This window comes from Azolla caroliniana, unplaced genomic scaffold (genome assembly GCF_043228905.1).
Source record: "Azolla caroliniana isolate FFs.n. ecotype wild unplaced genomic scaffold, voAzoCaro1.0.p SCAF_3, whole genome shotgun sequence".
In the NCBI taxonomy this organism is placed as follows: domain Eukaryota; kingdom Viridiplantae; phylum Streptophyta; class Polypodiopsida; order Salviniales; family Salviniaceae; genus Azolla; species Azolla caroliniana.
Genome location: NW_028230438.1, coordinates 4,258,290 through 4,275,043, shown reverse-complemented (window position 1 = coordinate 4,275,043; position 16,754 = coordinate 4,258,290). Strand labels below are relative to the sequence as shown.

The following is a 16,754-nucleotide window of genomic DNA, read 5'->3' as shown; positions in this document are numbered from 1 at the left end:
TGGATTGGAGATGGAAACTTTTAGAGTGTTTGTCAAACCCTAACATCGTCTGTTGTCTCAATTTGTTTACACTAATTTTGAGCAATAAAATATGTTATTGACCTTGATATGTTATGTGACTTTTCTTTTCTCCTTGAATCCCGGAGAAATAACATTTAAAGGAATATCCTTAACTTAGTTATTGCTTTTACAATTTTACGAGAATGTGTTGATTTGTGTCACTTTTGTTTTAATCATGAAGGGGGAAAATGGTGGTTTATATGGTTTCTTATAAGAGAACAATATTGGCTCATTGGGAAAGGGGAACAGGTTTATGAATTTAACAATATTTTCCTACTATGAACTAAGTTGGTTGAAACTTTTGATAATCACATAAATGTCGCATGCTTGACTTTCATAAGGATGAAGGGCTTGAATCCTAAAAGGGCTTAACACTTAAGGATCGAGATTAGCTCCTCAGGATAATAATCAAAAACCTGCTAAAGAGAATCTGAATCATGAAAGTTAAACTAAAAAAGACACAAATCTCATGAAACTTAAGTTCCAATTCTCCTGGGAACTTTTCCTTCTCTTACCTTTTTTTTAATTCTCTTCCACAAAAAGTATGCTAATCACATCCCTATCGGAACTAGGTATACCTTATTATCATCGTTTATTTTATTTCTTGAGCTCTCTCTTATAAATGAGCCTTATAATGGAATAGGTATACATTATAATCATTTTTTTATTATATTTCTAATGGCACTTTGTTGTCATAAACTTTACTTTATTTGTTTTATCTCTCCTTATTTCTTGAAATCATGAGATTAAAAATCGTAAAGATACCCTCAAATTTGTTTAATGTTAGACATACTTGATTGGGTTTAAATACTTGTAAATGTAAGTTGATATTTATATTTGTTTACTACTTTGCTATTAGAAAACTCTTCAACATTTACAAATACAAGAGTTTATAATAAGAGGAATTTCACATGAATGGTCTTTGTGTATTGTGCCATCATGCCATCGATCTCTCTTTGTATAAAACCTCTATGGCTCTATCTCAACATTGACATGCTAACACTTGAAGGGAAATGTTGGGTAAATTAACAAACATATATTAGTAAATTGATTTACAAAACTTTCAAAAGATATATACTAATGTTCATAAAATGAATAAAGGCTTTGTTATACTAATCTTTTGATATCCTTATGGAGGGAGAGCTACTTCTTACTCAAGAGTTCTTGAGAACTACCTCAAGGATGGTGTGTGGGGATGTACCATCATCTACCCTTTTGTAAGGGAAACAAGCGAGGGTGAATTTCAATCACCCTCAAGCTACTTATGCATAGAATAACTACAAAAACCAACTCTAAATGCAATCTATAACCTAATCAACATAAAAAACCTAACTTTATACTTAACCATGAAGAGACTATAAGATGTTTCTAAGCATTTGATAAAAGAATAAAGAGACAAGAAGTCTCCAACTTGGTTTGGCTTTCCATTTGTAGTCTTAGATACTTACAAGTTATTAGAGATACAAATTAGCATAATGATTAAGGGAGAGAGAGAGTGAGGCTTAAGCTTTAGCTCTTGGGAGAACCTTTGTAAAAGCTTTATAGCTTTAGCTTTATACTTCTCCCTTATTGACTAAATTACAACTATGTTCCTTTTTACAACTGTTCAAATACTTTTGGGCCTTGCAATCAGACCAAATGATTCCTCAAAAATTGCTCACTTATATAATACACACTCTTTCATTATTATTCTTGTCTTCTATTTGCCCATGGTTCAATAAACTTGGGAACTTGGTTTTCTAGGCCTTCATCACAATGACCTTTTTTGGTCTATTTACCAAGTCCATGGTATAGTACCCACAATAACTTCATAGAATTTTCCCACCTCGAATCCTTCAGTGCCTACTCTGAAAGCCAGCTAGTCTTCTTCAAGCATATCCACCATGAGCAAGAGGTTGACAATTTGATCTATCATGCACTTCCATTGTTCACAATCCTGTATTCTCCTTGGCATTTTTGGAACGTCCGTTTTATCTTCAACTTGTGAATTCAACCTTGTGAAGTTGTAATCCCCCTATTTGTGTATTTCAGAAGATATATAAATTTTGATGTCGCCAAGATGTTATTACTTTAGAATGGACTTGTCAAGTTTTATGGGTGATTAATGGTTTTTTGAGATTCTTAATCACCCACGCGTTGACTGTATAATGTTAATCTTTTCAATTGTGCAACTTCACTAGATTAATACATTTAAACAAGTAGCACACGAACCAAGCCAATCTTGCCACTTATAGCGTGCATTAGGCAGTCATAATGGTACATGAATACCAATATCAGATCAATGTATGATCTAACGCTATGGTGCATATTCCATAGAACACGGGTTCTAATGTCTCTGTACAAATTAAGAAGCCTTGCTATATGAGAAACTATAAGATTGTACAATTTAATTTTCTTTGTAGTAGTACAATGCAAAGAACACCTCTCACCGGGAAAGACGCTTGCACTAAATTCATCTTTAGCAATAAACTCTAGCTAGCCATGGTATGAAAGCAATCCCTTGCCTCATTTACCACATTTGGCATTGTCCGCATCCCATTTACCTATGAAAAATGATCGGTCATCATTTGTCTCATCTTTTGTCCACATTATAATTGTCATTGTTCTTCACAACTTTCTTTTATCCCCAGATATTCTCCTCTTCATGTAACACCTTGAGACACTTGAGCACATTCATAAACATCTTGGAAATGGAAATAAGGTGCATCATATTTTGGGTTCATATTCTTCAGCTGCTCAAAGCACCTATACCCTACGTCCACATCCTCATGCGTTTTACATGCACTAAATAAAGCAAACCACATGTCTAGAGATGGAGAACATGGCACTGTTTTGAGCAATTTCTCGGCTTCATGCAGATTCCCTGAGCGTGCAAAAACATCAACCATACAAGCATATGTATCTAGAGGTGGAATATTGTTGTATCGTTTATTGAAATTTTCAAAAATGACCCGAGCCTCTGAAACCAAACTTCCATGGCTACAAGCACTTAGAATGCAAGTGTATGTTATATCATTAGGCTGAACTTCATTATCTAGCATTTCTTTGAATAGCTGTATAGCCATTTTCCCTTCCTCATTCATACCATATCCTTTAATCATTACATTCCATGACTCAACTGTTCGAATAGGCATTCTTTGAAACACTTTATATGCTTCTTCAAGTGAACAACCTTTTGCATAAAGATCGATTAGTGTGTTAGCAAGAACCACCTCGTGATCAAAGCCTTTTTCTACTATTTTTGTGTGTAAGTTCTGGCCTTGCTTGATACAACCAGTATTATTGCATGCCTTCAAAGCAGAGGCAAACATTACAGAATTTGGAGAAATACCCTGGCACTCTGATTGATAGAAATATTTCAATGCTTCTTGATTACATCCATATTCAGTATAACCTGAAATCAATGCAGTCCACGATACTATATTCTTACTGAGAAGTCTATCAAAGATTATTTTTGCTTCCAATAGCGATCCATGTTTAACATACATGTCTACTAAGCTGCTCCCAACAAAGACATCTTCATCAAAGCCTCTCATTATTATCTCTATATGTAGTGGCATTAGACATTTATCTAACGATTCACATTTAAAACAACCTTTTAGCATGTTTGCAAATGTTATATTATTTGGGGAAACATCCTCAAGCTGCATTTTTTCCATACATTCAAGCATTTTAGAGCCTGGATCCTGTTCAGCATAACCTGAAATTAATGTATTCCACAAGATTACATCTCGGAATGGTAGCTCACATGAGGTGGCCCATGCTTCTTCCATCAAACCATTTTTCGCATACACATCAACCAGTCTGCTACAAAGAACACTTTCTCTTTCATATCCCTTTTGCATCATCTCTATGTGAATTTCTTTCCCCCTATGAGATACGTTTAAGTTGATACATGCTTTCAATACACACACCAATGTAACCGGATTATGAGCACATCCGTCACTTTCCATCTGATAAAAGCAGTTTAGTCCTTCTTGATCAAAGCCATGCTCGATATATGCTCCAATCATTGCATTCCATGACACCATTGTCCGCATCAACATCTTTTTAAAGATGAATCGTGCTTCTGAAATATATCCGCATTTAGCATACATGTCAATGAGAGTATTTCCAATAGAAATCTCTCTTTCAAGTCCCCGTAGTAAGATTTCAGTATGCAATATTCTACCGCCCTCAATGTGTTTTATTGCACTAGAAGCTTTCAACATGCCAAGGAATGTGGCATCGTCAGGGCAAATACCATCCAACTCCATTTGCTTAAGACAGTTATATGCTTCATAACTAAATCCATCTTGCTCTGCATATCCTGCGATGAGCACGTTCCATGTTACTACATTTCGAACCGATAACAAATCGAAAAGCCGGAGTGCCTCCGAAAGTGAATTATACTTTATGTATTTATCTATTAGGGAGCTACCAACAAAAACATCAGTTTCAAATCCTTTTCTTACCACTTCATCATGAACTTTCCGAACATCATGAATCTGAATGCAAGCTTTAACCAACGCTACCAAGGTGTGACCACTTGGGTATACTTCGTTGTCTTGCATTTTTTGGTATAAATCAAAAGCTTCAGAACTTCTTTCATGAAGAACATAGCCAACAATTAGAGAAGTCCAGGCATGTACATTCGGTGAAAGAAGGTTCCAGAATACTTCCTCGGCATAAAAAATGCTCCCACATTCAATGAACATCGGCACAATGTGATTACCAAGATATTCATATGCCTTTCTTTCTGAGAAATTCTGAATGCATAAATGCAGTCGGTGGGCATATGCCAAATCTTTCAACTTTCTACATTTTTGCAGTAAGTAGATAAACTCCTCAATTTTCTGCAATGCTTCTGCTATGCTTACTCCCTTCCACATAATCACAGAATTGCTTAATCCTGCAATTCTCACCCCAATTTGTTATCCAAATCTCCATAAACCCCCTTAAAAAGTTAGGTTTCTTTCACATGTCAACATAGCTAGTGTTTCACATATTATCATACAAATATGGTGATTTTCTTATGTGGCCAGTTAGGGTTTCACAGGTTTCCATTGCTTCTTCAGTGCTTTTCTGACATCAACCTATTAGGGTTTCACATGTGTCCATTTCAAATCCAGCTTTTTCTTTTGAGAGGAAAACTTAGGGTTTCACATGTTTACATTGAATTACCGTTTATTTCTTGTGTGACAAGTTCGGGTTGCAAGAAAATACAAGGAAACTCGCATTGCCCAAATTCCCTTAGAGGAGTTAGGGATTCCCAATATCTGCGAGAAAACAGAATGATTCTATCTCTAGGGAAGTTCAAGTTTGAACGGAAATATACAGATTCTTTCTCTATGTATCTCTATCTCTCGCTCTCTGTGTGCGTGTCTCTCTCACTCTCTCCCTCTCGATGCAGAAGAAGAATTTGTAGGTAGCTTCACAGTGGATGCAGCCATGGTGGGTGGTGTTTAGTGTATTTGCAAGAAATGCCCCTGGGCTTTTTCTTATTTCCCAGAATACCCTCAGTATGTTTTGGCCATTTCCCTTAGAGAGAGCATAATGGTTAAAGATTTGAAACGTATGCCAAGAGGTTGGGGGTTCAAATCCTTGTGAGCCAATTATATATGTCATCGTGACAATACCTAAGTGGAAGGAGAAGAGAGAGAGAGAGAGAGAGAGAGAAATTGATCATGGTTTGCAAGCTCTTCATGCACAGTTTCCACTTGCATTATTTCTTTTCTTAGGACAACTCAACCATAAAATGCCCTCATTGATTTGCAATTTGGGGGCGAGAAAATATGTTTGTAAAGTTAAAAGGACTTCTTTTGATGCAATTGCCAGCGCTAGAGAAGTCATGGATTCTCAACCATGAAGAGAGAGAAAATTGCAATGTCACATATATTCATATTTGACATTCTAAATTGCTATGTAGGGTGGGATTGCGTTTGTTGTTGTCGTTGTCATCGTTGTCCAATTTCTCTCAGGGTCTCTATACTTTGTTGTAAGTTAGTCATGATAATGTTTTTTCTTTTGTAATGAAAACCATTACTTACATACACAGAGAGAGAGGGAGAGAGAAATGGTTGGACATGCAACGCATTGACTTGGGTTGTTCATCTTTTTTTCATGCATCCAATGCCAAAGTATTCTCCTCTTTGAAAATCGCAACACACCAAACCTTCTCGGCTTGTAGAACCACCACCATATCAAACAAACTCGGATCCTCTAAATCAATACAAAATCTCTTAAAAAATATCATGCACTAGCGACATTGCCCAAACCAATCCCTTTCTTGGGAACATTCAATTGTTTGAAGGAAGGGGTTGATCGAGAATGTGCTTGGGAGGAGAATGATTGGGGCAAAGCAAAGAAGACTTGAGGTTTCACATTTTTTTTCCTTCTACATGTTATGCATGTGAGCTACGCACAATGTGTGTCTCATTATGTGTTTATGCTATAGGCATATAACCGTATGGACCAATTCTACAACTAATTTTAATGGGACAATCAGGAAACTTATTATCTTAGGAGCTAGGGCAAACACATAAAGGACTTATAACACGTGGAAACGCAGGGTGGTCTAGGAGCCTTTATGCATCGAGCCATACAAAGGGGATTGGACTACATAACTACCCTCTTCATTAGAGCATCTTAAGATGTTTTTTCTGAGACTCGATCGGTGAGGAGGCTAACCTCTTTTCTTCGGATTCGATATTTCAAATAGCGAAGGTATACTAGCATAAGGTTTTTATGCACATACAAAAGCGAGAAGACAAGAATTGAATAGACATCATCCAACACATAATTTTGTGGGCTATGTTTTATGTAACGGACCTGATGGTTTGTGCCGTAGAAGATCGGTCTCGAGGGCATTCGGAGAAATACCAAAACCTCGAGGGTATATGCCCTGGGGAGGAGATCTAAAGGAAATAGGCTTTTGGAGTACAGAAGAGAAACAGGGGACTGGAATTATGGAAGGAACATCTGGTGATGAAGAGAAGAAGACATGATGGGCACAATTATATGCTCTGTTGGACCAACACAGAGGATGAGTGTATGCACTGCTGCCTCCACCCTCCCAAGCTCTGCTATTACACATGGTATGAATGAATGGATGATTGCTTGATTGATTGATTGAATGAGAGAACAGAGAGATTGTTGTTCTTTCTCTTTGTTTCGCATATCTTGAAGGTAAAAAGGGAGTGGCCATTGATGTGAAACACTTGCATCTGAGTTTCAAGAGGGATTCAAGAGCCATTCCTATCCTCCGAGATTGTTGTATGAGCATCCCGGAAGGTGAGCTCTGGATGCTTCTTGGCCCCAATGGATGTGGAAAATCCACCCTTCTCAAGGTACTTTTCCTCCCTCTCTCTCATATACACTCAAATCATCATCGCTTGTTTTTTCACATGGTTCATTTCATTTAACAGGATCTAGTAATATCATCTGTTTTTGTGAAAAATATGTTTTGTGACATTGACATGTTTTTAGAGTTTACCCTCACCTAAACAATTAGTTTGAAAATGATTTAGTGATCGATATCTCAACATTTTGAAGTTTTGGGAAACCTTTGATTTCCTAAAAAAATAAAGGTCATGTTTTTGATAATTTACATTCAAAACTTGGAGTTTGTTTAAAACATCCGTTTGCCTCTGTTTTAATGAAACCCACAAAATAAAACATACTTATCAAACATTGATGGGGAAGAGTGCCCTCACTTTCCAGAGTTCAATGCAATAGTGCTAGGAAAAGTTCAGTTAATGATACCTGGCTGAATGGTTCAATTCACCATCAACTTCTCTTATTTTCTGAGAATCCTACACAGTATTTTACAATAATTGTAGCATTCATCTTCCCTCATCTCTTGGAAAACGTATGCAATAATGTGATGAATGTAATAGGAAAATAACGAGGATGCCCTTTGCCTTCAAATTGTTTAGCTTATGTTTTGGTGAGAAAGAAGAGTTTGAAACTTGTAATGGTATCTAGGAATTCACCATGAAACTAACTCTTGGAAAACATGGGAATGATCAGACGGGTTTTTGGATGTGCACTTACAAGTCGTTTGCTTATTTTCAGAGGGATGGGCTGTGCATACAGGATTACCACATGTGGGATCTTGGCCAAGTATGGCATGCTGGAAATGCTGCCTTGTAATGAAGTAGACATTCCAACAAATAATTATTTTAATTATAGTTTCCAAAATTCCAACATTATTTTGTGGTGTATCTAGCAGCGTTCTGATGCTCCCGCATATTTGTGCTTTGTGGGCTCAATGTACAGTGACATTATTTCGGAGTATTTGCATATGCCCTTGATAGAAAAACTCCCTGCATAACCTAAATAAATCTATTCAGAGAAGGTACAAAAGGAATTTCCACAAAATGGTAATGGAGGAAACTCAAAGCCAATGCATTAAATATCTACCACAAGAGAATTGAGTGATTTCAAATGACATCATTGATGAAGTCACGCCACACCTTTCAATGAGCCTAAATTAAGAGGCCTGGTACTGTAGTATTCTGATTGAAAATTCTAAGGCAAATCATTTCATTCTAGATTTTGTGTCTCTCCTACTCTAATTTCTTGAATCTCTCATTACATTTTTAGTAGCTATTAATATCTGAGTTCTCAGCTGATATGGTTTCTTGCTATTTGCCAAGGCCATCTTCTTGTATCACTTAATTAATGGCAACTCACTTGTTAGCTTTGTTTCCCATGGAACATTTTCATTAAAAGTCTTCTGGAGAATGATGTTAGCCCTAGCTATGTTTCTCTTGATGGTCTACTATGATAATCTTTTTTATTATGAATATCTTCAAATAAATAGGCTTCAATTATTTCATTATTTCAAGGTTTCTGTTTTTTTATGGTTGGGAAAATGTTTGCATGTTGATTATGGGGTGGGTTGTATTGTGTAAACTTTTGTTGGAATTTGTGCCACAACTCCCTAAAGCGACCTCATATAGTAGAAAAAGTGTAAGGATAAAATGGTTTTTAAATGTAAACGTGGATTGGAAAATGTTAGCTGTTTCAATTTTATGTCAGAGGCCATGAAATGTATGTTGATGCCAAATACTGATAATTTGGATTGTCTTCAAGTGAAACAGTGTTTATATAGAAAAAATATGTCGGTTTTTCTGTCGCACCATTAGATCATCTTTTGATATACAATAATTTGTACACACAGGCAATGTAAAAACTTTATGATCTAACATGAAAAAGACAGGCATTGGCTGGGCTCTTGAAACCTACATCAGGGGATCTATTTATCCGAGAACCCAAAAGCTTTGTGTTCCAAAATCCTGACCATCAGGTGTGGGAATATCCAACCCAACCAAATCTTAGGACCATTTTTAGTAAATATTTTACGCTACAATTTTTCCAAATTTATAATTTATTTGCATGATACCTCCTATGAAAACGTATGGTATGTGTTTTCTTCAGGTTGTAATGCCTACAGCTGAAGCTGATGTTGCGTTTGGGCTTGGTAACCTTGAACTTTCTCAAGAAGAAGTGAGAGATAGAGTCATGAGGTCACTGGAAGCCGTCGGGATGTCTGAATATCTCCAAGTAAAAAAATATATCCATTCTTTCTCCATCATGAGATTAGATTTTAGAATGTGTTGTGAAATTTGGGAATGTGAATTTAAGTTTTATTTTCTGCTTCAGAAGTCATGGCTGATTTTGGGTTATAGAATGGTGTTTGCATATATATATATATATCAATAGATGATTTGAAGATATGAATTTAGCTATGTATATCATCATTCTTTTGTGTAGAGACCAGTGCAAACATTAAGTGGTGGGCAGAAACAACGCATTGCTATCGCTGGTGCATTGGCTGAGATGAGCAAAGTTTTACTTCTTGATGAACTGACCACTTTTCTTGATGAAAGAGATCAGGTGAAAACCATCTTTCGACAAATTGTTGATGTTCTTTGTGTTCCATAAGGAGAATGTGTATACGCATATGTGAAACCTTTCACATGTTTATATAACCAACAGATTAAGTGAAGACCCCAAATCAGTTAAACATCCACAGAGGTCATATAGAGCTATTTAATTCTTTCATTTCTGTAATTATTTAATGTTTCAAAGTGAAGAAAACCTTTGTTCAGATGGGTGTGATAGAAGCAGTGAGGAGGGTTGTGGATGGACTGGATGGAGTGACTGCATTGTGGGTTACCCATCGACTCGAGGAATTAGATTATGCAGATGGAGCTGTTTACATGGAGAATGGCACAGCTGTTCTTAGTGGGTCAGTTGCTATTGTCAAGGAATTTCTCAAAAGAAAACAAGAGGAATATCAGAACTCCTTTACATCATATTGAGAACTATGCATAGATTTTTGAACTCAGTAAATGTCTTACAAATATATGTAGAAAATCATACATATTAAGAATGATTTCATTCTTTTCTTGCATCTCCAAAGAAAAATGAGAAGAAGAAAGTAATTCATATTCTTAAAAATTAAGCTCCTGTTTACAGCTGAATGACACTTTTATTTTGTCTGACAAAAAGAGGGTGTGCAAGAAATGAATAGGTAGTTTCTCTTTCGGAACATGTGCACATGTGTGGGAAAGCAACCCATTGTATGTAAAGTATAGGTTAAGATGAAGAGATTATCTCTAAATGTGGAATTAAATTGATAATACATATTCTACACGAATATTTAAGACATGTTATTACAGAGCGAACTTCAATTAGTCACATACAAGCTAATGCTACATATCTAGTTTTTTAAATGGTCTAAACTTAGGCATTTGAAGTTTCTCCAAATATCCTGTATGAAGCATCCTCGCTATAAGATCTTGGAATAATTTCTGTAAATTATGTAGAGTTCTTTGTTGTGTTATTTTTCTGTAAAGGAATTATTCACGTTGATCTGAACAAAGTCATGAAGTGAAGCAAAACTACATTTGAAGCCTCAAGAAGTGAATTAACGAATGAGATGAAAGTTGTGTGAGTACTCAAGGTTCATGCAAAGAGATTGTGTCTACTCATGGCTTGATTGGGATAGTAGCAATACAAGAGATGCTTTTAAATTGAAAAACTCACATTGACACAACAAAAGATGAAAAGCCTAATTGATGGCACAATTAATTCAAGAATGGTTGCAATTTGCAAATATGAATTGAGGAAAACTGTATGTGTATTTTTTATAGATAATACTTGAAATCCCTTATTTTGTTGTGAAAATGGGCAAACCTACCCCACTCAAATGTAAACATAAGAAAATCCTTGAAAAATAGCCATTGGGTATAAACAAGCCCTAGTTATTTTTATTCTAGTATCAATATATCTACATAAGCTCAACAATTTTTAGGTCCTAGTTTTTTTTATGCAAATATACCACAATCTTTACCATACGTTGGGTAGTCAGTTTTGTGATAGTGATTAGGCACACACCTCAGGAGGAGAGGTATGTGGCACTTGTTGCACATTAGGATAATAAATTGTATTACACATTATACTCGTGCCCAAATTTGAGCATGCGTATTGAAATGATCCATTGATGCTTTTAGGATGGGAACTAAACAAACATTTTTTGATATAGATGAGTTGGCTTATTTGCAAGGAACTTATAGTCAAAGAAACACTCTTCAAACAAAGCATTGGATCCCTTTCCTAAACCCTTCGGCGTCAAGTCCTAACAAGAAAACCATATCTACCATTTTGTACAACAATGATGCGTATTAAATGATGAATGATTGTTACATCGGTTCGAAGTTTCAACAAGCATAAAAGTGGGTTATATTCTCTCCACAAGTATATCATATGGCCAATGTGGTGACAATTCTAGAAGACAAAGATCTTCTCTAAATTCTAAAGAAATACTAACATTCTCTCACAATTTAGTGACTTTTCTTTCGTTTGGAGAAGAGGAATCTCAACATATCGGATCATGAAAGAAAATTGACAAAGAAACATATGGTTGCCAATGGTTCGGTTTTGTTATCCACAAGCCATGAAGGGCAGCAGGTAAATTAAAATGAATGAAAACCGATGTCCGGATGAACGAAAAAAGATTTGAAGTTTCCGAGAGACATGTTTCTAAAGGAAACCTTTCTTGGGGGATTGTTTCACACTTCAAGGAGATGAAAGCCAATAAGAGGAACTGTTTTGATATATGCTCTTTCTTCTTCAATGGGTTCTCTCTTTCCCAGAACAGAACAGAACAGAGTCTTCCTTGAGCAGCGAGTTCCTTCATCCATGAATGCATGAGGTGTGATAAATCAAATGCAGTCCTCAGATTTCTCAAGGAAATGCAAAGAAATGGTCATGATGTGGTCTACCCCGTAAAAGAACACATTATTCTCTCTTTACTTAAGTCTTGTGCTAAACTTAGAGATAAAGAGATGGGTTTTGAGATACATGAGTACACAGTACAAACAAAGTTGTCGGGAAATTTGTTCATTGGCACCGCCATTGTTGACATGTATGCCAAGTGTGGTGCTACTGAACAAGCTCGAGAAGTGTTCAATTCGCTTCCGGTGAGGAATGTGGTCTCATGGAATGCGCTCATTGGAGGGTATTCACAACATGACCAAGGAAAATTTGCATTGGATTGCTATGTAGAAATGCGGAACCAAGTGATCCTTCCTGATGGCATCACCTTCTCTTGCACCTTGAAAGCTTGTGCTAGCATCAAAGATGTGGACAAAGGTCGAGATATTCACGCAGATGTCTTGAAGATAGGGATCTTTGAAACGAATCAATTTGTTGGCAATGCACTTGTAGACATGTATTCAAAATGTGGATTGCGTGAAGAAGCACACAAAGTGTTCAACAAGCTTCCGAGTAGGGATATAGTGTCTTGGAATGCATTGATAGTGGGATACGTAGAATGTGGCTATGCTGAAGAAGCGTTGGAATGCTATGATCGACTGCAATTTGAAGGTATAACTCCGGATGTAATCACGTTTGCATGTTGCCTTAAAGCATGTGGAATCATTGGCGATTGTGAAAGAGGTAGAACCATACATACTCAAATTCAAAGGATTGGACCAGTAGAGAACAACCTTATGGTCGGCACGGCCTTAGTTGATATGTATGTCAAATGCCACATGCTAGGTCAAGCAAGAAAAGTGTTCAACAAGCTGCACGTAAGAGACGTTGTGTCGTGGTCAGCTCTTATTGCTGGGTATTCACAAAATGATCGTGGTGAGGAAGCATTGAAGTGTTTTGATCAGATGAAACTTGAAGGTATAACTCCGAATAGTGTAACACTCGCATCAAGCTTGAAAGCTTGTGGAAGCATTGGAGCCTCACAGAAGGGCAAAGAAATGCATGACCACATTGAACAAAGAGGATGGTTCAAATCAGATCAAATTGTCGGCAATGCGCTTATCGATATGTATGTCAAATGTGGTTTACTTGCAAAAGCACAAGAAGTGTTTGATAAGCTTCCGACCCGAAATGTAGTCTCTTGGACATCATTGATTACAGGATATGCCCAACTAGGGAATTTTGGAGAGGCTCTTTATACTTTTGATAAAATGAGAGAAGATGACATTCTTCCAAATTCCATTACATTCATAAGTCTCTTAAATGCGTGTAATCATGAAGGCCATCTAGATAAAGGTCAAACATACTTTGAGTTCATGAGTGGAGTGTATGGTATTGCCCCAGACCTCAAACACCATACTATCATGGTCGATCTTTTCAGTAGATCAGGGCAATTAGACAGAGCAGTCGCAACAATGAGGGTTACGACATCTCATCCTAATATGGAAACATGCCTTGCTTTGCTTGGTGCTTGTCGAAAGTGGAAAAATGTAGACCTTGCCAGAGATGCATTTGAATTGGCAATGCAACTTGATGACAAGAAAACTGTAGCCTATGTTTGTATGTGTAACATATATATGGAAGCTAACAATACGAGTAATACCAGATTTGTGTAGATTTACTTGTGCATTTCTCTCGTGTTTATATAATTCTTCGGCATTAAAAGAAAGCAGCAACTTCAAAATGTAAAGTTTGCATAGATAACGTGTACAATAATAATGTGCAACAAGATGTAGAATACAATTGTAATGAAAAACAAACAATAGGAGTTTTACGGCAAGCACAACGATAAACATGGCTAAATTTTGTTATGAAAATGCCATATTTCGTGCTATGCTTCAACAATCATGATATAATGGAGTCAGTGATTTTCCTTGTTCTACATTGGAATGAAAGAATTATGAAATCATTTGATAGTTTTCTATGTTTTACAAACTTCTAACTTTTGACATCTAGAAGCTCAATATATGGACACATTTCAAGTTTTGAATTAACTATGATTGTAAGGAACAAACGCTATATTTTCTTTCAATAAAAGGAAATTATATGACAAGCATAATCACCACTGACGGGCTTTTGAGTTGTATATAATAGTGATGTGGCAAGTAAATGTGTAGCCACTTAGTAATTGTGAGTTGTATAATTACCTTATAGAGGAACATATGGACACATTTTAAAATCGTGTTTTCCAAGTTATCTAGTTTGATAGAGTCCAAATTTGTTTTCAAAACTATCGAATAGGTTTTATATAGGGACAAATTATTGTATGCCCATGCATATACCCTAAAAAAAATAGTACATTTAGTAATGTTTGTAAAAACACATTTATTATTTTGATGCGGAATAGTTTTGAAATGTTGATGTATTTTTTGTGGGACATGATCTTTCTATGCACACATTGGAGGAGGAGAATAAGCATACATTCCTTACATGGCTCATTGCTCAAACTATAAAACTTCACCTTCCCTATGGCACAAATTAGTAACTCAATACCTTGTGTATTGGGCTATAGTAGAATTGGAGTACGAAAAATGAGTCCTTGTTGATGGCCTTTATGGAATACCACAATAACGATGAATGATGAATGTGCCACCACGATGGTTGTTTCCTCCGCCTAGTCCTTTCTTATTTCAGTCTTAAGTTGGGATGGAATATACTTCCGGCACATAAGAATATAACTTTTTGATAAACATAATAATTCTATTCATTGTTGGAGAAGGATGTTGCTATGGAAGGAAGAAGTGTTGCTATGGTGTGATAGGGAGGTATTTATATATTTCTATTCAATGTAATCTGTATTGTTTGATACTTTTCGGCGGGTTTTGTTACTTACCTAATGGATTATGAAGCAATGTCGTTGGACAGGTACCATGGACAGATGGTGAGCGTGGATGAAGTATTTATTAGTACTATTAGAATGGATAGTGAGTGGATGTGATGAAGCATTTCTATGGAGTGACATGGAGGTTTATGTTAAATAATATTCTTTATTATAACTTATTTCGTATTAGTTTCTTCTATAGTTGATGGAGGGTGTTAGATCAAGCATTTACTATAATTATTCAATGGTGGGGTTTATTTATTTTTCAAATTTGGGGAGTGATTTTCTCATTTTTCTAGGGAGGATGAGTGGAGACAAATTCTTAAAAGGTGTTGTACTAGGAGCTATACATTTGGCATTAGGTTGAATGTGAGTAGGTTGAAGGTGGAGAATAGAAGAGTGGTTTGGCTTTGTTGGGGGACGTCATCCTTATGGGATTTTTTTATTTTTATTTATTTATTTATTTATTGCTTTGTGCTTGTGACAAAGATGGATGATGTTAAAGGATGTTGAAGTAGTTCTAGGGAGTGGCAGGGAGGCTAGATTATGTTTCAAACTTTTCAAATTTGGGGAGTGGTTTTCTCATTTTTCTAGGAAGGATGATTGGAGTCAAATTGTCAAAAGGTATTGTACTAGGATGTATACATTTGGTTGCATGTCTTATGTATGAATGGGGAAAATAGAAGATTGTCTTAAGATGCAACTGTTTTGTGCACGTTGAAAGTGGAAAATAGAAGACTGGTTTGGCTTTGGTTGGGGAAGCCATCCTCATGGGAAAATCTTTTTGCTTTGTGCTTGTGACAAATATGGATGATGTAAAAGGATGTTGACGCAATCCTAGGGAGTGCTAGAGAGGCTAGATTATGTTTCGATTACTTTTCAAATTTGGGGAGTGGTTTTCTCATTTTTTTGGGGAGGATGAGCAGAGGCAAACTGTCAAAAGGTATTGTACTAAGATGTATACATTTATAGTAGGTTTTATGTATTGTTGACTCTGAGCAAGTTGAATGTGGAAAATAGAAGACTGCATTAAGATGCAGCTACTTTGTGTACGTTGAAAGTGGAATTAGAAGAGTGTTTTGGCTTTGCTTGGGGAAGCCATCCTTATGGGGGAAAATATTTTTGCTTCGTGTTTGTGACAAAGATGGATGATGTTAAAGGATGTTGAAGCAGTTCTAGGAGTGACACGGAGGCTAGATTATGTTTCAATGACTTATCAAAGTTGGGGAGTGGTTTTCTCATTTTTCTGGGGAGGATGAGTGGAGACAAACTGTCAAAAGGTATTGTACTAGGATGTATACATTTGGTACCATGCCTTATGTTTTGCTATTTACAAGCAGGTTAAATGTGGAAAATAGAAGACTGTCTCAAGATGCAACTACTTTGTGTACATTGAAAGTGGAAATTACAAGAGTGGTTTGGCTTTGCTTGGGGAAGCCATCCTTATGAGTAAATCTTTTTACTTTGGGGCAGAGATAGATGATGTTAAAGGATGTTGAAGTAGTTCTAGGGAGTGACAAGAAGGATAGATTATGTTTCATTTACTTTTCAAATTTGGGGAGTGGTTTTCTTCTTCTTTTTTCTTTTTCTTTTTTCTGGGGAGGAT

General features: G+C 36.3%; 3 protein-coding genes across 3 annotated transcripts; 2 read left to right on the top strand and 1 right to left on the bottom strand.

Annotated features, from left to right (window-relative positions):
* Window positions 1-1,448: 1,448 nt before the first annotated feature.
* Window positions 1,449-4,650, bottom strand: LOC147865954 (pentatricopeptide repeat-containing protein At3g09040, mitochondrial-like). The gene is made up of 2 exons (XM_087316287.1): window positions 4,515-4,650; window positions 1,449-4,369 (listed from the first exon to the last, which is right to left on the bottom strand). Exon 2 carries the CDS (start codon window positions 4,314-4,316, stop codon window positions 2,703-2,705), a length of 1,614 nt encoding a protein of 537 aa, XP_087172413.1. The 5' UTR covers window positions 4,317-4,369; window positions 4,515-4,650; the 3' UTR covers window positions 1,449-2,702.
* A 2,323-nt stretch (window positions 4,651-6,973) lies between these two features.
* ABCI10 (ABC transporter family protein) lies at window positions 6,974-10,532 on the top strand. The gene is made up of 6 exons (XM_087316286.1): window positions 6,974-7,136; window positions 7,228-7,388; window positions 9,266-9,352; window positions 9,484-9,609; window positions 9,820-9,942; window positions 10,158-10,532. The coding sequence occupies exons 1-6, from the start codon at window positions 7,043-7,045 to the stop codon at window positions 10,368-10,370; spliced, it is 804 nt and encodes a 267-aa protein (XP_087172412.1). The 5' UTR covers window positions 6,974-7,042; the 3' UTR covers window positions 10,371-10,532.
* Window positions 10,533-12,176: 1,644 nt separating this feature from the next.
* On the top strand, window positions 12,177-13,954 carry LOC147865952 (pentatricopeptide repeat-containing protein At3g09040, mitochondrial-like). The gene has a single exon (XM_087316285.1). It carries the CDS (start codon window positions 12,261-12,263, stop codon window positions 13,941-13,943), a length of 1,683 nt encoding a protein of 560 aa, XP_087172411.1. The 5' UTR covers window positions 12,177-12,260; the 3' UTR covers window positions 13,944-13,954.
* Window positions 13,955-16,754: the final 2,800 nt, after the last annotated feature.

What these genes read in the sequence shown, in the direction of transcription:
- LOC147865952 (XM_087316285.1), top strand. Translation starts at nt 12,261, where the DNA reads ATGAGGTGTGATAAATCAAATGCAGTCCTCAGATTTCTCAAGGAAATG.
- LOC147865954 (XM_087316287.1), bottom strand. Translation starts at nt 4,316, where the DNA reads ATGGAGTTGGATGGTATTTGCCCTGACGATGCCACATTCCTTGGCATG.
- ABCI10 (XM_087316286.1), top strand. Translation starts at nt 7,043, where the DNA reads ATGATGGGCACAATTATATGCTCTGTTGGACCAACACAGAGGATGAGT. An exon ending in GAAAATCCACCCTTCTCAAG is followed by an intron (nt 7,389 to 9,265) that starts GTACTTTTCCTC and finishes TGAAAAAGACAG; the next exon opens with GCATTGGCTGGGCTCTTGAA. An exon ending in GGATGTCTGAATATCTCCAA is followed by an intron (nt 9,610 to 9,819) that starts GTAAAAAAATAT and finishes TCTTTTGTGTAG; the next exon opens with AGACCAGTGCAAACATTAAG.